The 24708-nt window shown below is 48.1% G+C and overlaps 1 protein-coding gene across 1 annotated transcript in view; it reads left to right on the forward strand.

Moving 5' to 3' along the window:
- TENM3 (teneurin transmembrane protein 3) overlaps window positions 1-24708 on the forward strand; it is a 196423-nt gene that overhangs the window by 171096 nt on the left and 619 nt on the right. Inside the window, exons 21-26 of the mRNA XM_029950079.1 lie at window positions 5772-5947; window positions 7182-7417; window positions 13981-14277; window positions 17363-18974; window positions 21710-21840; window positions 24157-24705. Coding sequence (XP_029805939.1) covers window positions 5772-5947; window positions 7182-7417; window positions 13981-14277; window positions 17363-18974; window positions 21710-21840; window positions 24157-24705 — 3001 coding nt within the window. The remainder of the gene's footprint in view (window positions 1-5771; window positions 5948-7181; window positions 7418-13980; window positions 14278-17362; window positions 18975-21709; window positions 21841-24156; window positions 24706-24708) is intronic.

The raw sequence follows: 24708 nt of genomic DNA on the forward strand, positions 1-24708 counted from the left end.
GGGCTCTGCTCCGCTGTTTCCGCTGTCTGTGCACATCCTTCATCGGGAATGAGGCTGGAGGAACGATGTGTGCACGGGTTTTGTCAGGATGGGGTTTGTCATTTTGTTCTACTTTACTGCAATGACAGGTAAGACTCAGGACGTACCCAAACCAACGTTTCACATTAGCATTGTAGGGAAATGGCATTGCTGTAACAGATGGCAAGACTGAGGGGAATTATTTGGGGTTTGCTGGCTGTGAAACCATGGAAGGGAGTCTGAACCCAAGGAATGCCCGTGGGTGGAACAGAACATTCTCCCTCGGTAGTGGGACAGTGGGGAGAAAAGCAGGTTAGGGAAGTCCTGCCTAGGCGTCCTTTGCTGGGATGCAAGCCTGAAGCCTGGCGCCCTCACTGAGCAGCTCCTAGAGTAAGCTTATTCCGGAACGGCCCGGGGAAGACAGGCAGTGGCCAGTCAGGACTCTGCTCTGCCAGTCATCCCATCCAGGGGTCTCCAGAATGCACCCAGACCACCATTTCCTGCTGTCTTCCCTTCTCAGAGCAGGCTGGGTTTGGGCTGGAGAAACCAGTCCGTCCAGAACATACATTCAGTGGCTTCACTCTTCTGTGGGTGAAGAGGATGAGGGTTGGAGAGAGGGGCATCGCCAGCGTTCTCTGCGTCAAGATGTAACTTTGTCTCCTTTTTGAGACCGACCACCTGTCAGGCTGTACTATAAGCCCACAGTCAGCGTAAGGGGTAAAGAAGAGATTGCCTCACGTTAGCCTCTCCAGAGTGACAATCGCTTCTCTTCTCTGGTTCGCTTGCTTCTCTAAAGCCCTACTCTAATTTTACACAGATTTTTCAAAAAAAAAAAATCCTCTTTAAAACAAACGTTTGATTAAAGAGGCCATGTTTGGGGGAAACACTGAAGGCCACAGATAAGCCCGTTGGTGGGATTTAAAGAAAGTGCTGGAGAACCCCACAGTGTGGCCACTTGAATAAATTGTTAGTATGCATAGTCTGCTGACGTCGTGTCGGGAACAGTGGGACGCAGGCACTTTTTCCCTCCGCTGAGGTGCTATGAAGATGAGTAGTGAGAGGATATTCTAACAGTGGTGTTCTGGAAGCTTCCCCTGGTGTCAGTGACTCTGGGGAGTGGCAAGAAGAGGTTTTGCATCCAGGGCGGCTGTGGAGATGGGAACCCAGGGATCGGAGAGCTCAGGAAGGAGAGAATGAAGAGCGAGACCTTCCCGAGGGGGTGGAGGGAGATGACCGTCAGGATGAATACGGCTTTCAGCGGAGGGGCCTGAGGCCCTGACTCTCCGGGGACATTTGTGGATAATCTCGCTGCTCAGGAAACTTAAAAAGAGATTTAAAAACACACCACAAAGGCTAAAACCGCAAGCCTAGGCAGAAATGCAACAAAATTAAAGCTGGACAAATAGATAAACATCAAATAAGGGCAATCCCATCAGTGAACGAGCACAGGGTCACGAAGAGCCTGAGGGAGTTTGTCTTTTCCGGGGAGAGGCCTTGATGAAGCGGGTCAGTCGGGAGCCAGAGGAATGTGCTGTGTGATGAATTTGAGGCTGAGAGGCTAAGACCAGAGGAGGGAACGGAGAGCATGAAGTTGATGTTCTATTCAAATTCCCTAGAGCCTAGCGCATCGTCCGTTCAAGAGGGCTAATAAAGCCATGTCTCAGCCGCACAGGCCGGCTCACCACCAAGGCCAAGCACATCAAGTAGAGCCCAAGTAGAGCCGCGGAGTCGCACGCCAGCAGAGATGCTGTCCCGAGGCGTCGGTGTGATGGGAGGTCCTCGTGAAGTACGTGGGGTCAGGGCATCTCAGAGGACAGTTGGACAGTTGTGGGTGCGTGGCTGCTCCTCTCTCGTGGAGGTGAAGAAGGGTTCGCCTGCCGTTTCTCAGAGTCCCCGGAAGTCCTCCTCGACGACTTAATTTTCTCCTTCTTACCCACAGTCCCCTGGTAACCTTACTGTCTCTGTCCGTCTATTTTCATTTCTCTTCGCAGAGGTGCTAATAACAAAAGCATCTTCCCTAATCCACATTGAAAGGGAAAGTAAGTAAGTGAATGAACGTGGAGAATTTCTTTCTCACAAGGCTTTACTTCTTCCTTTAATTTTTTTTAATGTTTTTTATTTATTTTTGAGAGAGAGAGAGACAGCATGAACAGGAGAGGGGCAGAGAGAGAGGGAGACACAGAATCTGAAGTAGGCTCCAGGCTCTGAACTGTCAGCACAGAGCCCGACACAGGGCTTGAACCCATGAACCGTGAGAGCATGACCTGAGCCTAAGCCAGATGATCAACTGACTGAGCCGCGCAGGCGCCCTTACTTCTTCCTTTTAAACAACTGTGTCTCATGCCGAAATTAGGTCCTTTGTCCCACTGGTTTGTGTGAGCGGCCTGCCTTTATGAGATGATGGAGGCTAACAGGTAGTAGTTTTTTAGACAAGAATTCTGTGCTGGTCCCTATCTCCACCCCCCCCCCCAGGTTTGTAACATCGGCAAGTCTGGGAAGCGCTCCCCATTTGACCTGTGACCTTCGCCCTTGGGCTCTTCCTGTCCTGCCGTCACATTAGCCCGATGGAAGCCTCGCTTTCCTTCCCCTTCGCCAGCACCACGGACTCAGAGGAAGCCCACCCAGGGCCTCCTCTACCTAATCACGGGCCTCCGTGGACCCTCTTCTGCGCACAGCACCCCGCACCCCTGCACTCCTCCCCACCTGCTGGCACCAGTGCTGGCCCGCGCCTCATCTGCCTGTCCAAGCCGTGCGTCTCTTGCAAGGCCGGGTTTTGGTCCCCACCTTGATGAGGCCCCTCACGTGGCTGCTGGCAGCCCGGTTTTCACTTGCATGACCTCTCTCCCCAACCAGAAGTCACATGCCCTTTGTGTCCACAGCTCCCCAGCCTCGTCACCTGCCCAGAAAACTTGTTCAGAACAGCGACGGGACCGCTTAGGCAGGACCTCTGAGCAGCTGGCCAGTGCAAGCACGTCCCCGTTCCTGCACCTTAACGGTGATCGAGCCCCTGCTCCGAAGGCACCAATTCCGATCATCAGGGCTCCACTGGGATCCCAGCTTACCCCTGCGCCTTTCTGACCCTTTCCCACAAAGGCTACTTGTGTCTTCGTTTTCCAAAGAACCGAAGGCTAATAGGTTAGAGTCTGAACGTGCAGCATCCCACCCTCTCTGGTGATGTGCTCGCGTCCTGTGATAGGAAATGCCTTCCCGGCAGGACATGGAGCGTGTGGGAAGCCAGGGAAAGAGCAGAGGCAAAGGTTGGAGAAATGCTTTCTGTGGGAGACAGGTGACGTTCCCGCTTAGACTGAAGGGAGCTAGAAAGCATCAGCCCGAAAACTGGGTAAAAAGGGCAGGTGAGTGACGGCAGCGAGGAGGAATCAGCCGAGTGTCTGCAGGTGGCGTCATCTGTATAAAGCTATCGTTCGCCACTTTCCAGCAGGTTCTGTGATTTACAGGAAGATCACGGGTCTGGGGTCCCGGTACATGGAACCCCCACTATGGCCCAGTCACTGGATGCCATAGAGCCTGATCAAGTCACCTGAGCACATCATCTTTTCATTTTTCCGTCTGTAAAGTGGGAGGAGGGTGGGGTGCAGGGCTGAATTCTCTTATGTAGGAGCATTGAAATGGAGGTTAATATCTTAAACACGCAATAGCGAGTAAGAAATACAAAGAGATGCAGGAATTACGTCCAGGTTACGTTCAAACCTTAGGCTGGGTTTTGTCAGTAATTCCCTAAAAATAAAGCCGTGGCTCTGTTTCTTCAAGAGCAATGATTTCTATTACAAAAGCAATGACAGCCATAAGCCATGTTGGATTTCTTTCACTGATGTCTTCATCAGCTAGGGGCATTTCGGACAGCGGGGAGGGGAACGAGTCTGCTTTTTTGTATTTCAGCTCTGCCTTTTATGGGTCCAAACAATGATTACACTTAACGGCACATTTTCTTTCTCTTTGCTTCTCTGTCCCTACTTGTCTCTCCTGAGTGCCCGTGCGTGCCACTGGCTAAGTAGCATGGCAAACTGTCAGATCGGGTCCGTCATCCCCTCCATCTGACTGATGCTGTCCCACTGGAGTATGGGATCACCTCATCGTCTCTCTCGTGTTCCTTCTCTCCTTCGTGCCTCTACCCTGGCATTGCCCTTACCTCGTCTTCTCTGCTTCTCTAACCTAGAATCTTCTCCTTAATTACCACCCACAGTTTTCAAACCTTCTTTTTTACCCTCTAAAACCCCCTATCCTTTTATTCCAAAGCATCATTTAAGTATGTTTTTCTACCCCTTATTCCCTATTCACACCTACTATTTACACCCATATTTACACCTACTATCAGGATCCCCTCCTCCCCTGGGAACTTCTGTCTTCCACTATGAAGGTTCCATCTCTACTGTTCTGAGTCTGGGCTAATTGTAATTGGGACGTGGTCAAGTCTCCATGTCGCTTATACCTTCTCTTAACAAAGTAGCCTGTGTTTTTTCCTCTTTCTTCAAACCAATTGTCATTTTTGAAATTTTCTCATGTGCCGCCACAAAGTGTAAAGTCACCGAAATATCAATTCTTTGATGCAATGTTGTACCTACGACGCATATTTATGATTATAGGACAGCTTTTTAAGACTATATCCTGGGGCACCCGGCTGGCTCAGTCGGTTAAGCGTCCACCTTTTGACCTCAGTTCAAGTCTTAATCTCAGGGTCATGAGTTCGAGCTCCATGTTGGGCTCTGCACTGAGTGTGAAGCCTACTTAAAAAAATAATGATAAAATATATCCTAACAGTTTAATTGTCAGTTCCTCTTCTACTTACATGCTAAAAAAGTATATAATAAAACAGATCATCATTGAATGTCGGGAAATATTACATCTCATTTCAGTAGACATAATAAATCATCATTCGAGAACTCACCTTTTGCTACAGTGTCAGTACGGACGAGATAGATTATCACCACCCCTGCCAACACTGAAGTCCGAAATTCACCATTATAATAATTTTTTTTAGTGTTTATTTTTTGAGACAGAGCATGAGGAGGGCAGGGGCAGAGCAAGAAAGGGACACAGAAACCAAAACAGGCTCCAGGCTCTGAGCTGTCAGCAGGGACGGCGAGATCATTACCTGAGCCCAAGTCGGACGCCTAACGGACTGAGCCACCCAGACGTCCCCCACACTTACCACTATAAAGAGTGTCAACACCGAGGAATAGGAAAGTGTTTTTTAAAGGCTTTATTTTCTTAATTTGTTGAAGGTGTCGCAAGATACCAAAAGGATATTTTTACATATGCACATACATATACATGCACGTAGGTACACAGTACTGTTTCACACAGTTTTGTATGTTCATATTGGACTGCTGTAGAGAGCATAAGTTAGTAAAAGTTTAAAACCTGAAATAACGGCAAATTAAATCTACGTTGTAGAAAACAGGGAGAATACGAAGGCATTTAGTATCGGTAAACATGTTCCCTTTGAAACAGCAAATTAGACATGCAGGAGGGTTTTGGTCACACTTCAAAGAATAATATGCCAAGGTGTAGAGGGTTCTTCTGTTTACTCTTGCTCTAACCAGTGAGGTGTTTCTATGTTAAACAGTCTTTTGCTTACTTCAAAGCACGTTTGAAGTCCTCACTCTGCGTGGCTCATGCAGAAAGACACATACTCTTCCAAACTTGTGCAGCTAAAATTGCCGCACCCTGTGTTTACAAGGAAGAAGACCCTGAGGTTTGCTATTTAACACCGAGTCAATGCCTCTTTTATTTAGCTATGACAGCGAAGGGCGGCTGACAAATGTCACATTTCCAACTGGAGTGGTCACGAACCTTCATGGGGACATGGACAAGGCTATCACAGTGGACATCGAGTCATCCAGCCGCGAAGAAGACGTCAGCATCACTTCAAATCTGTCTTCAATCGACTCTTTCTACACCATGGTTCAAGGTAAGCACAAAAGCGTTATGTTTAAAGTGGTGTCTTAAATGCCACTGGCATCCCCCTAGAGTCTGGCAACCCCATTTGCGAAGATGAGACAGAGAAGGGAAGGTGAAACTATAAACCTCCAGAGGTAGGCTGAAATTGCCCGTCATCTACAGGTAGCGTGTATTTCGTGATACGTACATATGTTAGATCACCCAGTATCTACTCCCACTTCCAAAAACAACATCAATGCAACTTTTCGTGTGCATCATCAGACGCTTTTTAAGTCACTTTCTAAGCGCCCTTTTTGGGAGTTTTGGGGAGCGGGACCTCTTCACGGCCACAGAGTACAGTCATTTGAGACAGATCCCTTTCTGAATCCACACACCGTGTGGCATCTTAGTCCACATCGATGTGAGTGCTGGACATTTGATACCAAATTCTCAGTGCCCACGTATGTAATATCTGGACTTGTTTTTCCATGTGTCTATAGACACGTGTATCTAATATATTCATGATGGAACTGCCTGCCATATTCCTTCTTGACGTGATCTTGGAAAAGCCTGTTTATAATGATAGTTGCACTTGTGAGGTCATAGCTCGAAGAATAATTATTAAATCTGAGTCAAACTTCTTTGACTCGTTATTTCTACCAGTTCTCTCAAGTCACCTATACAGTCATCGAAAATTAATATTGCTTGAATTCCTCTCTTCCCCAAATGGTCCTAGATTAGTCAGAAATTTTAAATTGAGGCAGAACACTGTAATGCGAGGCGTTTTTTTACAAATACAAGATGGCTCCCTTTTTTAAAAGTCAGTTTGGGGTGAATATCACCTTATGTTTTTTATATACAACGTGTAGACTTGAAATCTCTTCAGAAGATAAGTTTTAATACATGATAGATGGGTTTAGGGGGGCGGAGTCTGCTGAGACCCTGGAGAGAGCACAGAGGTGGCTGCACATCTGTGGAGACTGACCCCCCCTTAATTCATCAGGCAAATGAGAGAAAGAAAGCTAAGGTGGAGGAGGATGTTTAAATTCCCCCGAAGTCTGCCTTTAATATTAAGCCAGTTCTGTCACAGCATGAAACGCCAGAAATCAAAGTTGTTTTGAGATGTTCTAAAAGGACAATATTAATACTTATTTCCTGATAAGCGGAGTTCAGTGAACATTTGAGCCGTGGAACCCGTCTCACTGCACAAGCAGCCATGTGCAGTCCAGGTTTACAGTCCCTGCTTTCCACTCCTTGTGCTTCAGATCAGTTACGCAACAGCTACCAGATCGGGTACGACGGCTCGCTTCGGATCCTCTACGCCAGCGGCCTGGATTCGCACTACCAGACCGAGCCGCACGTCCTGGCCGGCACGGCGAACCCGACAGTGGCCAAGAGAAACATGAGTCTTCCCGGGGAAAACGGGCAGAACCTAGTGGAGTGGAGGTTCCGGAAAGAGCAAGCCCAAGGGAAAGTCAACGTCTTTGGCCGAAAGCTTAGGGTAAGCCCGTGTCGGAGGGCAGGGGTGAGGGGGGATGAGCCGTCCGCGAGGGGGGCTCTGGCGTGGCCCTCAGCACAGCGCCTTCTCCGAGAGCACAAGGTCTCTCCAGGCAGCCAAGCCATTACATCATTGGTAAGAAAGGCTGGCTCTTGGAACAAAGCTTTTTTCCTCAATTTATCTGTGATTACAAATCAGTTTTTCCTTGGGGACGCCTGGTTGGCTCAGTCGGTTGAGCGTCCAAGTCTTGATTTTGGTTCAGGTCATGATCTCACGATTCATGGGTTTGAGCCTCGCGTAGGGCTCTGTGCGGACGGTGCAGAGCCTACTTGGGATTCTCTCTCCCTCTCTCTCTGTGTTCTTCTCCCAGTTGTGCTCTCTCTCCCTCAAAATAAAGAAACTTAAAATCAGGAAACCTAAGAAGTCAGGAAATGCATGGAGGACAGTCCCAAATCTCCTGGGATGTCCGTCAACCATTGTTTTATTAATACTATTTTAATAATCTTAGAGTTTTCCTGTGTCCACTCAGAAGTGATGGCTCTCTAATGTGGGGATGAGAATAAGTAAGCGTTGGTGTAAATAGTGAGTTTTCCCCAACCATAAATATGTATATTGAAAGAGATGGGCTGGGGGCGCCTGGGTGGCTCAGTCAGTTAAGTGTCTGACTTCAGCTCAGGTCACCATCTCATGGTTCGTGGGCTTGAGCCCCGCGTCAGGCTGTGTGCTGACAGCCCAGAGCCTGGAGCCTGCTTCCGATGCTGTGTCTCCCTCTCTCTCTGCCCCTCCCCTGCTCACCCCCATCTCTCTATCTCTCAAAAAGAAACATTAAAAGAAAAGAAAGAGATGGGCGGGCCATTGAAAAGTGGATCCTTTCTTCGCAGTCTCAATATTTTTTAAGTATAGTTTGGACGCACAGGTGAATGTCAGTGGCAGAACCTGAGGACTGCCTCCTATTGATTTGTATTGTTTTAATGAGAAATGCAATGATACTTCTGATTACGTTAGTGTAATTGATCTTTGCAGAATATTCCCTGTGTTGCCTTGTTGGGTATTGTTGTTTTTCCCTCCCTCTCACATCATGAGCCAAATATAACTAGAAAGCAAGCTGTGATTTATGACAGCTATTTGGTAGAGACAACACACATTAGGTACTAAAACAGGCTACAAGAAACCAGCTCCAGACCAATATAAACAGAACTTGATTCATCCTATTAGCAAACAGATTTTAGTTGATCAGATAAATGTAGATAAGTATTCCTAAAATTACTTCCCCTTGCCATGTAAAAAAAAAAAAATACTTAAAAATTCAAGGAGAGAAAGGGGCGCCTAGGTGGCTCAGTCTGTTAAGCATCAGAGTTTAGCTCAGGTCATGATCTCACGGTTTGTGAGTTCGAGCCCTGCATCGGGCTCTGTGCTGACAGCTCAGAGCCTGGAGCCTGCTTTGGATTCTGTGTCCCCCTCTCTCTCTGCTCTGCCCCTGCTCATGCTCTGTCTTCCTCTCAAAAATAAATAAATGTTAAAAGAAAAAGAAGAAAGAAAGAGCCGTTCAGCACCCTGGTTAGGAACACAGAACACAAGAGGAAAGACCGTGGGAAATACGTTGCCCAAAAATGATCACGTAACATGTTCCCTACTCTTCTTTGAGACAAGCTATGTCTAAGTGTAGGTATGTCTAAGCCCTCTGTTGCTTTGTAACATGGCTTTTCTAGGCATGAAAAGAAATTTAGGGAAGAGGAGAGGAAATCCTATCTTAGGTCTCTGGTTCTCTGCCTGATTCAAAATGAAGCGAATACTTTCTGGGGGAAGAAAAGAGAGTGCGCGCAGGCATGGGTGTTAATTTCTTCTAACTAGCGGAAACACAGTGCGTTGGCTAGATATGTCGGAGAACACGCTATTTAGAGTGGCCTTGCTCAGTCACACAGGAAGGAGATATCCAGCTGATAGGTGTGATTGCTCTCGTAGAGACAAAGCCCAGATCACAAGGGACGGTTTCTTACTTTCAAGATAAGATTGGATGTGCCAGCTCTGACTGCTAATTCCATTCCTCTGTGGTTCTGAGGAGAAAATCTGGGGAGAAAGTGATGATATGAAAATCTGGTTTAAGGACTGGACCTGGAGTCTGCCTGAACAAGAAACGGGAAAAGAAGCAAAGGCCCTCACAGCGCACTGTATCGGCTTGGAAAGCCATGCGTCTCCATCCACCCTTTCCCGAAGCTGAGAACGTCTCTCTTACCTTCCATTGTTCCTAGCAGAACCTTTTCATTTTTAAGGTATATGCCTGCCTTCAACCAAGTGCCTGACACAGAGTGGGCGCTCAAATATTTATTCAGTGGAATAAGGAAAAGCCAGCCTTGGAATATGGGTTATTTCTCTGCACCCAGATCTGAGAGAGAAGCCATATGACTAGGACATCCTTGCAAATGTTTGAACTGCTGTACACATACCTAACTCTAAGTAGATTACATAGATATGATAGAACAGCAGATATTGTAGTTCTAAAAGTGTTTTTTTAAAAAGCAAGGAGTAGACGAAAATTAATAAGAAACCAGCAACGTGGAAAGCATTTTCTGTGAAACACGCGTCAAGGTGAAAGGGAAATACAGTAGGAGGTAACAGGCAAATGAGATGGAGGGATGTGGGAAAGCACTGCAAAGTCAAGTCAGACATTTCCGTGGCTTGCTTCGTGGCTAAGTTAAGAAAAAAAAAAAGAGAGAGGTATAAAAATTGCTGGTCTCTCTCTTATCATGTTTGGCAAATGTTCCCAGCTTTCTGTCAGTGCTGGATGTTGGAACCAGCCTGTAATCTGTTACAGAAAACCTGCTGTGGCCTTCTGAAAAGAAAATCCATCTTCTAAACTTGCCCAGAATTCAGATGCTCAAAGGAAAAGAATTCGTGAAATCGTTTGGGAAAGAAATCCTCAAAATTTGAAGGCCAGAAGTGTGTTTAAAGGCACACGTAAATACGATCGCGTACTTCAGTCTTAGTCTGCGAGTCAGGTTTGCGTGATGTGCTATTTCTCACTTGAAGCCGAGAGCGCAGCCTAGGACAGGATTGTACGGTGCGGTTAGCACTTGCAGACATGCAGAGAGACGCAAGGCAGTCTGCAGCCAGTTGATGTTCCAGCGGGGACACACGGGAGCCGTGACGTCGTCGCCAAGTGTCCTGGGCAATGAGCCAGCCCTCCCTCGCTTCCCTCCATAACATTCCAGCCACGTGAATATAATCCAATTGTGCTTTATGTCTTCAAACATGAAGACATGGTGTCACGTCTTTACGCCTCAGTTTTCCAAGCCTTCTAGAGGGAAGATGGTGCCTACCCCCATCCAGATATCAAAGGGACGCTGCGATTCATTACAATCGTGCTGGACGTGATCTTTGAAAATGGGGGATTTTCCACGCTTGCTTGAAAGAAATGCTACAGATCACAAAGGACTTCCTGGGGCTCTTACCAAACACAACATTTGGATTCATTTTTATGTAGCTGGAGGGATAGTAATGATCTGATCTAAGGGTTTTCATCTTAGATGAACTATTCAATTTAAATTGATATTTTTTATATTAAAACTATCTATTAGAAGGCCACTGGGGGGGGCATGGAACAATGCCGGTCCTTTATGATTGTCAAAAAAAAAAAAAAGGTTGGAAAGTGGCCATAATTTCTAAAAGGTATAGTTAGAGTAGGACCATGTCCTAGAATGGAAATGTCCCCTGACTTCTGCCCTTTGTTTAGAAAACCAGAAGGAGAACGTTCTGGCGTGTATGGGAAGAACAGAGAAATAGCATCTTCTGAAGTTTTGCAGACTGAGTAACAGTGGCAGGTGCCTGCAAACAGTAAGGGTGGCTGACACCCTGGCGCGGGTTGGGGACGTTGGGGACTACCCTGCCCCGTTCTGACTCTTCCCCTTGTGACTTCAGTTAGAGGCCGCCGGAAAGGCAACGCAGATGCAGCTTCGTCTGCACAGCAGGGAAGACTTAGACTTGTACCCAGATGTTCAGTCTTGTGGTGCTTCTACATGTGTCCAGATGCTGACGTGTCTGGTATGGTGGTGCCCGCAGTGGCTACCGTGGTGACGCCACTCGCCTGTCACCTGATCGCTCTGCTAGCTGTATCCGCAGACCGGAGAAGCGAGCGAGGCAACGTGGCAGGTGCAGGCGGTAAGCAGGAGGGCTCCCGGCCTCTCCCCGCCCGGCTCCCCGTGGCGCCCACACCCTCCCGGCAGGCCTGCGTCCAGACTCTTTATGTTCTAACCCGAGAGGAAGGGCGGGTAAGGCTGGCAATAAAGACATGAAATACAAATTAAAACGAATGCAAAGTCAAGTACAAACAGCACCGTCTGTGGAATCTACGCAGTCAGGCTCACATGGCTGATCCCAGCCTGGAAGGACCCAAGGAAGGAGAAGAGAGGGCAAATTGAAACATTTGGCGCGGTTTTGTTTTGGTTTTTTTATTTCTTTTAAATCACAGAGAAATTCGAGAACCATAGGAAACCATTTAAATTGGGCAAAACCTCTTCCCAAGGCATCAAAATGTTGGGGCAAATAGAAGCTAAAGGCAGGATCCTGCTGGTTCAGTACGGAGTGATTTTGAGACAAATCAAGTCCTCCTACAGCTTTAACATACATATTTGCTAGTATTAGCTAGCAGCTCCTTTCCAAGGTCCTCAAAGCATTCTGCAAACCTAAGCTCAGAAAGTTTCACAAGATCCACGGGAGGCGAGGACGAACATGCCGACATTTCCACGTGGGAACATGGACACCAGTCAGAACTCACAGTCACTGACAGCCCACAACGCCTTGTGCAAGTGCTTTACAGATGACAAACCGCTTGAAGGAGGCCAGAGCCCCGCGGCCTCTAGACCCTGATTCCTCCCCCAGCACACCCACACCCGTCCCCGCACCCACCTGCCGCACCAGACGCGGCTAAGGCACAGCGGGCTTTGTCCCCACCACAGCTGGATCTGCAAGGATCGAACTGGAAAATGAAGATGTCCTGATTTCCATCCGGGGTTCCGCCCTTTCTCGTCATCGGTGAATCTCCTGTCTGGGTGCTTTGGCGCCCCCAACAGCACCTCACCTAGAAAGCATGAACAACTTATTAGTCTATATCTTTACTTCTTTGTACCTTTCCATGGACTTTACAATACTCCCCTTGAACTGCTGATTGGAAAAGTTTAAGCCTTGAGAGTATTTTTTCATGGGGCTTGAATGTCAGTGACAGACTGCACAAATTAGGCTTATCCCAGATTTTACATAAAGATACATGTGTGCTACACAGGCACATATATTCACATGTATGTGAGGGAGGATGTGGAGTGCATGTGCATATGTGCATAGGTGTGTATAACTGATGAGCAGAAACTGTCCGTCTTCAGAGTTCTAGCTAAGACATGCTCGTGTAAGATTAAGACTTTCCCATTTAATTTTTAACAATCCAATAGTCAATGCACATTTTGGTACATACACGCTATCACTGCCCCAAAGCTTTTATCGTGCTCTAGAAAACCCACTCTTCAGAGTCCTTGGTACACTGCAAACCATTTTTAAAGTGGAGTTTAAATTTTTCTAAATGTTTATTTTTGAGAGAGAGAGAAAGTGTACAAGCACGGGAGAGACAGAGAGAGAGGGAGGCACAGAATCCGAAGGAGGCTCCAAGCTCTGAGCTGTCAGCACAGAGCCCGACGTGGGGCTCGAACTCACGAACCATGAGATCATGACCTGAGCAGAAGTCGGACACTTAACCAGCTGAGCCACCCAGGCGCCCCATTAAAGTAGAGTTTAACCAAGGCCACATTTCCACTGCCAGAAGCAATGCTGGTTTGTATGTGCCTTGGGTCACAGACAGTTGGGGACGTGGCACAGAGCCTCACAGAGACCCTATCACCACAACGCGGTGCTGGATTTGTGCACTTAACCACGAGACTCAGACCATGTAGGTGTGGGAGCAAAGCATCTGAAGTCTTTGCCAGTTAGCCAGATGTTGTCAAAGGAAAAGGCATTCTAAAAACTTGTGACATTTCAGCACTGGGCCAAAAGCAATGATCTTGTTTGTAACCTCCTGCTATTTAATCTCATTAATCATTTACAGTAATATGGCTTCCAACTTCTACTTAACTATTCTTCAAAGGGCCGGAGTCACATTACCGCTTTTATTTAATGTAGCTGTGATTATTCCACTAAGCAATTATTTTCCAGTGTCTTCTGGAGGGAGGGGCTTTGAGTAATTTACAGAGAGGTTGTGTTTACCACCTTCATAGCTTCTGAGCAAACTTTAAAGCAAATACGTTTTGGTAATTTTTTTTCTTATCAGTTGCTTAAGTTTACAACATTTAATTGAAAAGGTTTTGAACAGACGCCAGGCTGTCTTTCTGCTTAATGAAACCTTTTAAAAGAGCTGTTAATCTACTGCCTTGCATTTGTACCCAAGAAGTTGCTAAATTAATTTACAGACAAAAGAGAATCAATCATCATAAGTGGTGTTTCAACAATAGCGGGGACTCTGAAGAGCAATAAGGGGCTGGCGTTGGGATAGCATGATTTATCTTATTATGCTGTTTGCCTTGTAACAGGTTAACGGCAGAAACCTCCTTTCCGTTGACTTTGATCGAACAACCAAGACAGAAAAGATCTACGATGACCACCGTAAGTTCCTGCTGAGGATCGCCTACGACACGTCGGGGCACCCAACGCTCTGGCTGCCCAGCAGCAAACTGATGGCGGTCAATGTCACCTATTCATCCACCGGCCAGATCGCCAGTGTCCAGTGGGGCACCACTAGCGAGAAAGTCGATTACGACAGCCAGGGGAGGGTCGTATCCCGCGTCTTTGCTGACGGCAAAACGTGGAGTTACACCTACTTAGAAAAGGTATGCCTGCGCCGCGAGGGTCAAAAGAGGGAAGCGATGATGAGTAGTTTTCAGCGATCACCCGGAGCTCTGCGGGCGAGAAAAACGGTGGCATGGGACCGGGCTCCATTTATTATTCTAAGTATCAATATGTAAGTCACCCTGGGATGGCGGTAATGAATTTCTGCATTAGCAAAGTAGTTTCTCCTTAGTTACGTTCTACTACCTGAGACCCTTTTAAGGGATTGATGCCGCAAACAAGCCATCACACTGTCCACCTGCCAAGTTTATGCATCGACGACATCCACAAATTAGACCTTGAGCATGGAAGTCGTTTGTAAATAATCTCCACACCGGCTCTTTCATTTAAGAAAGAGCCTTATGTTGGCACAATTGAAGCAGTCAATTTTGTCTTGTTGCTCACGGAGCTGCAACATAACCAGCAGAAGCACGTGGGTCCTACTGATGCCGTAGTAACCAAAAGAGGCTATTTTTTAGAAAGCCACGTTTCCAGTACTCTGGCATCCCTCCCTTCTTCTTCATGGAAAAGGTGTAAGCATCCTATCTTCAGGCGTTCGCCCATGCTTAAGCACTGGGCACAGCACCAGAAAAGTCACCCCCGTGCACAATGCTCAGTTGCACTCTGAGAGGTGGGGGCAGTCCCAGCGGTCCGGAGGGATGAAAGCTTAAGAAAAAGAAAGGGAACCAGCTACCTCCCTGCAATTCCCTTCTTAAAAAACCTAATCAAAGAGCCTGTTCTTGAAGGGTTTCATTTGCCTTTGAGACGAACATTAGCGCTAGGAAACAGTCCCGTTTTGCATCCCAATGCCTGTCACGCCTCTGAGCATGCAGCAGCGTAAGTTACAAACTCAGCTCTTGATGGTGACCGCCCCCAGCCTGACGTGTGTCGCACACACTAACCCGTCACCGGAAACTCACGTCCCCGTCCTTGAGCTAACCTCACGTGGTCTTGTGCACTAGGGGTGCTCCGCGCCACTCCGCAGTCTGAACCTAACCCCAGCCCCCTGCAGGGAAGTCATCCCGTCTACTTCCAGACGGCCGGGGACCAGTGTCAGGTTCGGGGTTCACCACTGGACGCCTCCCAGCTCTGGAAGGCTTCCAGCCAGGACCCCACCTGCCAGTCTGTTCTCTCGCAGACCTGCCTATCTGCTCTCCTTCAAAGAGACTCCCCTTGAGACCAGGGACCATGCCCGCTAGATGACAAGGTTCCCTCCACACTAATCGTGACACTCGTTGGCTGCTCATCTGGTGATCTGTTGAGAGCCCTGGAGTAAGCCCCACTACACGCACACTCTCCTGGGACCAGGTCCTCGTGCCTGGAAAACCCGTCACCCTCCAACCTGACAAACCCCAAGATAGCTTCCTCCTGAAGAAATTGGGAATGGATCCCCGTGTCATACCCTGGGACGCTTTTCCCAATTTTTTTTACATTACACAGAAGCATAACACAAATACCCAGACCCTGAAAATTGATAGCAGTGATCATAAATGTCGCTGAAAATGCTTCAGAGGAGACACGGAGCATGTCACTGGTGAGAGCCACTGTCAGGAAATGACACGAGGGGTAGCTGAGGTCTCGTTACCAGTGGGGATCAGAAAAGCCAAGACATGCTTTCGTCATCTCTCCCAAATCCTGAAAGTCCACCCAGACCATTTCCATTTCCTTGCTAGGACAGGCGCACTAGGCCAAAACTCCCTCGTAGCAAGACAAGTAGTATTTTATCAGCTACCATCAGATGGGATTTTAAATGACCACATTGCTCGGTACTAGTTTCTAGGAACTTAGCAATAAGCCAAGCCTTCCTTAGCACAGTGCGGGCTGTTGGGAACAGTCCTCATGACATCTGCCACACAGCCTGCAGACGAACACTGCCCTCAGATGCGCCCGCAGAGGGGCCTGGACAGGAGGGTGTTGTGCAGAGTGCTTTCCAAGATGGCGGACAGTAAAGGGAAAGGGAACGAGCCTTGGACAAGGGATCATGTGTTTCTCTGGTGAGGGCAGAGCATAAGTCCCAGGAGGGCCCCTGACACACACACACACACACACTCCCTCTCCCTCCCTCCCTCTTCTCTCTCTCTCTCCCCCTCCCCTCCCTTCCCTCCCCTAGATCTGCTGTCATTCCGTCTGGCCTCTCAGGGTTTGCAGGCAGCCTCCCCCAAGGAATGAATCGCCCAGGCTCTGCACTCCTACTGAGCTCTGCTGTTTCCGGCCGAGCCTCAGGACTCAGCTTCTCCCAGGCCGGCCTAATACATGATTGCCTTTTGTCTTTCTGCAGATGAGCAGAGCTCATTGTAATTTCTGTATCTATTCACTCCCTCACTTGGCACCCAAGTAGAATGTAGCCCAGAACCTGTTCTTACAGCACCTGGGATTCCACTCAGATTCGATACTCACAAAAGGAAATTTCAAAATGCAGGTTTTATTGTCACTCCAGAGAACAGATAGGAATTTGCCCACAAACAAAAACCATACCTGGACCCATCTCCCGGCTCTCGTTCCCCGTTGTGAGTGAGCGGAGTTTGTTCACATTGATGCTTTCTATACACACTATCCATTTGGGGCTAATTTTGTGTCTCTTCTTCATAAAGCAATATTTTGAATGCTTTGCTTCTCCCCCAGATGCACTAGGAATTAAGACATGATTTGAGTGGCTTTTCAATCAAATGAGGGGGGAAAGCCACCTTACTAAATAATTGCTAATTATGGATAGGATCACATTTCCCATATGCTATTTTCCCCTTGAAATAGTGCCTTTCAAGCCGCTTTGCGCGTGCTTGTATTATGACTTCTCCAGGCCCATCCACAGTCTGCTGCGTGGCGGTGGGTGCCTGGAAAAAAACGGTACAGCCGTGACAAGTGGTGGCACATGATGAATCTTGAGCCACTAATTGCAGAACCCCTCACAATTAAGCATCCCGGCAAATTAGGCAGGGACTCGTTAACAACGTGTAAGGTCAAGGATAACTCAATTAAAACGAAAATCATTTTCTCCAGCGGAACGTTTGTGTGGATGCGGTCACGGAATCTGCTTTCGCATCCCCCATTGACAAAGATACTGAGTAACCGTACGTTCTGTCTTTGCAGTCCATGGTTCTCCTGCTTCACAGCCAGAGGCAGTACATCTTCGAATACGACCTGTGGGACCGGCTGTCGGCCATCACCATGCCCAGCGTGGCCCGCCACACCATGCAGACCATCCGGTCCATTGGCTACTACCGCAACATATACAGCCCCCCGGAGAGTAACGCCTCCGTCATCACGGACTACAATGAGGAGGGGCTCCTCCTGCAAACGGCCTTCTTGGGTACAAGCCGGAGGGTCTTGTTCAAGTACAGAAGGCAGACCCGACTCTCAGAAATTTTATACGATAGCACGAGAGTCAGCTTTACCTACGACGAAACAGCAGGCGTCCTAAAAACCGTAAACCTCCAGAGCGATGGTTTTATTTGCACCATTAGATACAGGCAGATTGGCCCCCTGATTGACAGACAGATTTTCCGCTTCAGTGAAGATGGAATGGTAAATGCGAGATTTGACTATAGCTATGACAACAGCTTCCGAGTGACCAGCATGCAGGGTGTCATCAATGAGACGCCACTGCCCATCGATCTCTATCAGTTTGATGACATTTCTGGCAAAGTCGAGCAGTTCGGCAAGTTTGGAGTTATATATTACGATATTAACCAGATCATCTCCACGGCCGTAATGACATACACGAAGCACTTTGACGCTCACGGCCGCATCAAGGAAATTCAGTATGAGATATTCAGGTCGCTCATGTACTGGATTACAATTCAATACGATAACATGGGTCGGGTAACCAAAAGAGAAATTAAGATAGGGCCCTTTGCCAACACGACCAAATATGCCTACGAGTATGACGTTGATGGGCAGCTCCAGACGGTTTATCTGAATGAAAAGATTATGTGGCGTTACAACTATGACCTGAACGGAAACCTCCATCTGCTGAACCCGAGCAGCAGCGCGCGTCTGACCCCTCTCCGCTATGACCTGCGAGACAGAATCACTCGACTAGGGGACGTCCAGTATCGGCTGGACGAAGATGGGTTCCTGCGCCAGAGAGGCACCGAGATCTTCGAGTACAGCTCCAAGGGGCTTCTGACCCGAGTGTACAGCAAGGGCAGCGGCTGGACAGTGACCTACCGTTACGACGGCCTGGGAAGGCGCGTGTCCAGCAAGACCAGCCTGGGACAGCACCTGCAGTTTTTCTATGCTGACCTGACCTATCCCACTAGGATCACGCACGTCTACAACCATTCCAGCTCAGAAATCACTTCTCTCTATTATGATCTCCAAGGACATCTCTTTGCCATGGAGATCAGCAGTGGGGATGAATTCTACATTGCGTCAGATAACACGGGGACACCATTGGCTGTGTTCAGCAGCAATGGGCTTATGCTAAAACAGATTCAGTATACTGCCTATGGTGAAATCTACTTTGATTCCAATATCGACTTTCAGCTGGTAATTGGATTTCACGGTGGCTTATATGACCCACTCACAAAATTAATCCACTTTGGAGAAAGAGATTATGATATTTTGGCAGGACGATGGACGACGCCTGACATAGAAATCTGGAAACGAATTGGGAAGGACCCAGCTCCTTTTAACCTCTACATGTTTAGGAATAATAACCCTGCAAGCAAAATCCATGATGTGAAAGATTACATCACAGGTACGCATTTTTTTTTCCTTTCCAAGTGCTGAGTAACTTTAATCCTTATGTGAATCCACAAAGCAACTGGAGTTTCTTTCTGGGACCTTCTATTTTACTCACGCAAAATCAAATGCCTAACCTTTTCAACATATTTGTTTCTTTATGGAACCATAGAGAAACCAGAAAGGGAAACCGAGACACGGTTTGTTACTTCCTATTCTGTCGACAGTGCCCCAGGCCATGGTTTTCTGAAATGATGCTGAAGGAAGGGAGGTGATATGGGGGTATGGCACACGGGCTGCACTTGGAGTGCCCAAATTGGAGTTCCAATCTCAACCCATCTCTGTAAGTTCTGTGGCTTTATAGACAAGTCACATAATTTTTTTTCTTAGTCTGTTCCCTTCACAATGAAACGGGGACATATTACATCTGATACCTACCTTCTGGTATCAGATATAATAGAATATATGCAATTCTGCCTCTAAGAGTAACTACCTTACAGAGGTGCCCTGTTGGCCTTCCTCTTCTTGCGTGTGTGTGAAGCTCTAATGGAGGAATCAATGTGACACACAGCACAGTGTGACTCACCATCTCACCCCTCTCCACCAGCATCACTTCAGGACAATAAAGGGACAGCTTCTCCCACCACTTGCTTAGCCAGTGGGTCCTGTTTCCATCCTCACTTCATGCCATTTGGTGCAGCCCTTGCCTGGTGGCACCACTCACAGACACTAGTTTTTATGCCAATATGGGGACACTAAGATCTGTCCAAGTTTAGCACATGATCCAGTTGAAAACATCTGATCCCACTTCTGCCACCACAGAACCACCAGGATGAGAGAGACCAGGGCTCTGCAAGCACCAATCCGGTTCCTGACTTCCCCACTCATCCATCCTCCACTGCATAGATTCTGAGTCCTCCTGGTTCTCCCTCCCTTTCCTGAATTACACGACCATAATCAACCTCCCTTCTGCATTGATGGTTCCTGGAAGAAGCTTCTTTCCTGTTTCCTCCTTTTGTTTTTGGTTTGAGGCTTTCTGTTTTGTTTTGGCTCGTGTTAGATGCTTCTCCAGGCTGGCTCTTTCCTTGCTCAGTATTGGAGGCATACTGAGATGCCTATTTTCTCAGTTCTTGCTACAGCTCTCAAAATGCTGCCCTCTGTTCATTTCACATCTGCCTCCTGCTTGCCCAGCCTGCCGAAAGCCTGTCGTTGCCCTCCTCCGTGTGAGCCAGCAGAAACTCCCTTCGCTCAGAATCCTGATTCAGCAACACCTGTATGGTACTCTCCTTCAGGCGTCTCCACACATATCTGCACCGGAATCCCCATTATGTTGGCAGCAGTGTTCAGTACCTAAGACCCTGTGATGTGTTTTAGTGCTACACAGACCTCATTCATAGTAGGAGAAACTTGGCCCCTGATACTACCATTCAGGAGAATTTTCTCCAAAACGTAAGACCCCTTTTAATCTTATATACACTCACTCTCTCATACACACACACACACACACACACACACAGAGTATCACTTTCTATTCTACACGATGAACTTGAGATTTCTCTTTTCCACCACCACCACTCCCCCTATCACCCCCAAACCCCCATCCCATCACTCCACCTCACCCCCATCATTCTAAAAGAGGGAGAAAACCACTGGTTTTGTAGCCATGTGAGGCTCGGACAGAGGGCCTGCCAGCCTGGTGAGGAGGTGAGAGTCTGTGCCCCAGAGAAGGAAATAGGGAGCAGGTGGTTCTCTCGTCCCGACAAGCAGCTCACTGCCGGCTACTTACGAGGTGTTGACGGGCAGGCTGCAGTGCTGGAAGGCCCACAGCTCCTGAATTCATCCTCTCCTAGCAACGTGGACTACAGGGAATGCCACAGCAGCATTTTCTGAAAAACATCAAAAGCGAGATGGAATAGCATAAAATATATTAGGTGAAATGCAATTTCAAATTTTCCAGCAATGTGCTTAATATATAAAATAATCTACACCCAACTGTACTCATAAAGCTGCAAGCCTGCTGAGCAGTTCTGTAACATTATAACCTCCAGAATAGAATAAAAGCCTGATTCTGAGCTTAATGGCTTTTGGAGTCACATGGAAATATTTTTAAATACCATTTTAAAGGTTTCCAGGTTGTCTCCCCAAAAAGTTTGCCCCCACCTGTGCACGGTGGGCCTTTGAAGTCGTGGCTGATGGTAATCAGAACTTCTGTGCCCTTGGCCAGTTCTGCCAGCCTTCAGCATTCATCTTTGATTAAGAATCAACTGTTGATTTTCATTCTCTCAATTTAGGGGTTTTATTAATAGAAAATGGGTTGTGGGAGCAGCATACCCTTGGGCAGTCGCTTTTCAAAGCTAATAACACACAACTTGTGTTTAAGAGCGGACCTCGCTAACTACAGAATCCCTTTGTCTTCCTCAGCTGTGTCTCTTCGTGCGCTGTGCATTGTTATCACCCTTTGTTACCACTTATTACCCGCCCAGGACGCGACTTGGCGCTTGCGACCGTTTATCTAGTCTCCCTGAGTGCCGATCAGACTGTGTTTTCTGTAGCCCTGGCCGTCGTTTCCTTACTGAGGTTACGGTCTTCGTGCCTAAAATTAGAGGGTGGGTTTTGAATTGCAGGATGAAGGCAAACGTGTCAGGTTATTGTTGGTGAGCTTGGGTGTGTTTTCTTTTTAAGGTAAGGATAGAAGTGTACGAAAACACAGACTAACACTAACGCCTTTCCTTCGGAATGCTCTTCTCCTAGATGTTAACAGCTGGCTCGTGACATTTGGCTTCCATCTGCACAATGCCATTCCTGGATTCCCCGTTCCCAAATTTGATTTAACGGAGCCTTCGTACGAACTTGTGAAGAGTCAGCAGTGGGATGATGTGCCGGTAAGAAACAGACTCCGAGAGGGGGACGGACGCCTTCTCTGAGTCTTGTCGCCCCCTTTCCTCAGACTCCCCTTGTGAGCAGCGCACCGGAGGTACTCTTGGACTCTTTTAGGGAAGAAAAACATCACTTCCCTCCCCATTTCTGTTCTGCAAACCAGGGGCCTGTTAAACAGGCTTAAATCTGTTCTTAGTGACGCTAATAAAAACATGCAAAGACATTATCAAAAGGTAATAAAGTGAGGGAGCTCGTTCTCGAGTGCAGGGTTTCTACAGAGAACCCCCACGAGAGCTCATTTATAGCACTTGGGACCTGAAGGCAACGATACAATAAACAGGAGGGCGGCAATTCGTATTCCAAATTAGCTGGCCCACAAACAATGCCACGAAGTTCCCCTTCTTTCAGATACGAACCACGTTTCATGGGGAAAGATTGAAAATAAAAATAAAATGTCCTCTGGTAAGGGCTCCGGCTGCCACTAGGTGTTTATAGAATTTTCCTGAAAGTAACATTTCGGGAGGCCTGTAATTGGCCTGAGACGAAAAAGAAAAGAAAAAGAATGGAAAATTGGAAAGTCAAAGCTGCCATTTCAGAAAATGGCACTTTTTTGATTCCCCCCATTCAGAGATCAGAAAGAAATGTACAAGAAAACACTAGAAGTTCTAGCTTAAAGCAAGAATAATTAAAGATCAAGAAATTGGGTTACCCCATAATGATAAGGAGAAAAGAGTGCAGAGTTTCCTCGAAAGATTAATTCCCCCCGTTGAGCAATTTCCTATAATTTCAGTGAATACAAAGAGAAAAGGCAGCCCTGGGTAGCGCACGCACGCGCGTGCACACAAGTATACGCAGACCCAATACGTCTGTTTTCTGGTACGTGTTTCACACGTACCATAAAACAAATCCTTCTTCGGGCCACCTGGGTGGCTCAGTTGGTTAAGCATTTGGCTCTTGATTTCAGCTCAGGTCATGATCCCACGGTTTCTGAGATCGAGCCCCTTGTGGGACTCAGTGCCAACGGGCAGGGATTCTCACTCGCTCCCTCTCTCTCTGTCCCTCTCCCACTCGGGCTCTGTCTCTCAAAATAGACTTTAGAAACCTTTTTAAAAATAAAAAATGAAACAATTCCTTCTTCAAGATGTCACCTTTACGTTTTAAGAAGGAAAGCCAGTTGAGTTCCCAAGGTCTGGGAACCATTTTAACAATTCTAATTACAAGTGTGTCTGCCCTGATCGAATGTCATGAAGACGACACACTGAGGTTTCCTAGTGCCTTTGAACAGGCGTGTCCTAATTGGGTATGACTTTCCTACATGTCTGAAAACACTTAAGTCTTACTGTACAAATGGACTTGCCAACTGTCTTTCCTAGGCAGCCTTGTAAATATGGTTCAAGTTCTCTGTCAAGAGAGGCGCACCATAAGGACAGCTTAGGGAATCACCGCCAAAGACACTGAGGCCGCCCCGAGTGCAGGGAAACAAATGTTTCTTTCACTGCAGCAAATGAAACAGATGTTTCCACTTGGGAAATGCTGGACAGACAAACATCTGGTACAAGAAGAAATGGCGGAGCTAAGAGGCCCCCAATTTAAAGCAGTTGCCAGTGTAGATGGTCCATGGTCCCTAAGTCTACAAAAACCTTTTCCTAAAGTAACGCATGCTCACCTCCAGCTGACCCACAGCGCGCCCATCCCGGGTGCTCCCACAGTGATGCCGGCGGAAATGCAGCCGAAAACTCCATTCATCAGGAGGGAGCACAGAGTTGACCTAAAGTAAAGCACACGAGTGTCAAAGCCTGAGGTAGGGCGCTGGTCCTCCGGCATGGAGCACCGCTGCCTTTCCAACCCTCGTCTGCGGTGGCTGCTTTTTCCTGGGGCTCCCATGCAGAAAGCACATAAGCGGGGCACCCCAGACTGGATGGGCATGCAGAAGGGGCTTCTAGAGACCGAGAAAAGCTAAAACCATATTTTGCCCACGTTAGAAACGACAAACCTCTTAATACACGATGGAGTCCCCCCTCTTTTTACGTTTCAGAATTCATCTGGATCAACTTGAGGGGAAGGGACCTTGAGCAGATTACTCTGCCCAGAGTTTTCTCAAATGTTTTCATCTCTAAAGGACCAACTGAGGTTTTACTAAATGCCTGGAACTCTCCACAGCAGTACCAGCCCCACACCCACACCCACACCGCCCCCACCCCTGCTTTCTGTTGTTGTGGCCGGGACTGGGCGCGCTGCCAGGGAGCCTGGCTCCCTGGCAACCGAGAGCTACAGCCATTCTCTAAACCAAACCCCCCTCCCCGTTCTGTTTCGCCTTTCAGCCCATCTTCGGAGTTCAGCAACAAGTGGCGAGGCAGGCCAAGGCCTTCCTGTCCCTGGGGAAGATGGCGGAGGTCCAGGTGAGCCGGCGCAAGGGCAGCGGCGCGCCCTCGTGGCTGTGGTTCGCCACGGTCAAGTCGCTGATCGGCAAGGGCGTCATGCTGGCCGTCAGCCAGGGCCGCGTGCAGACCAACGTGCTCAACATCGCCAACGAGGACTGCATCAAGGTGGCGGCCGTGCTCAACAACGCCTTCTACCTGGAGAACCTGCACTTCACCATCGAGGGCAAGGACACGCACTACTTCATCAAGACCACCACGCCCGAGAGCGACCTGGGCACGCTGCGGCTGACGAGCGGCCGCAAGGCCCTGGAGAACGGCATCAACGTGACCGTGTCGCAGTCCACGACCGTGGTCAACGGCAGGACTCGCAGGTTCGCCGACGTGGAGATGCAGTTCGGGGCGCTGGCGCTGCACGTGCGCTACGGCATGACGCTGGACGAGGAGAAGGCGCGCATCCTGGAGCAGGCGCGGCAGCGCGCGCTCGCCCGGGCC

This window comes from Suricata suricatta, chromosome 1, assembly GCF_006229205.1.
Source record: "Suricata suricatta isolate VVHF042 chromosome 1, meerkat_22Aug2017_6uvM2_HiC, whole genome shotgun sequence".
Taxonomy (NCBI): domain Eukaryota; kingdom Metazoa; phylum Chordata; class Mammalia; order Carnivora; family Herpestidae; genus Suricata; species Suricata suricatta.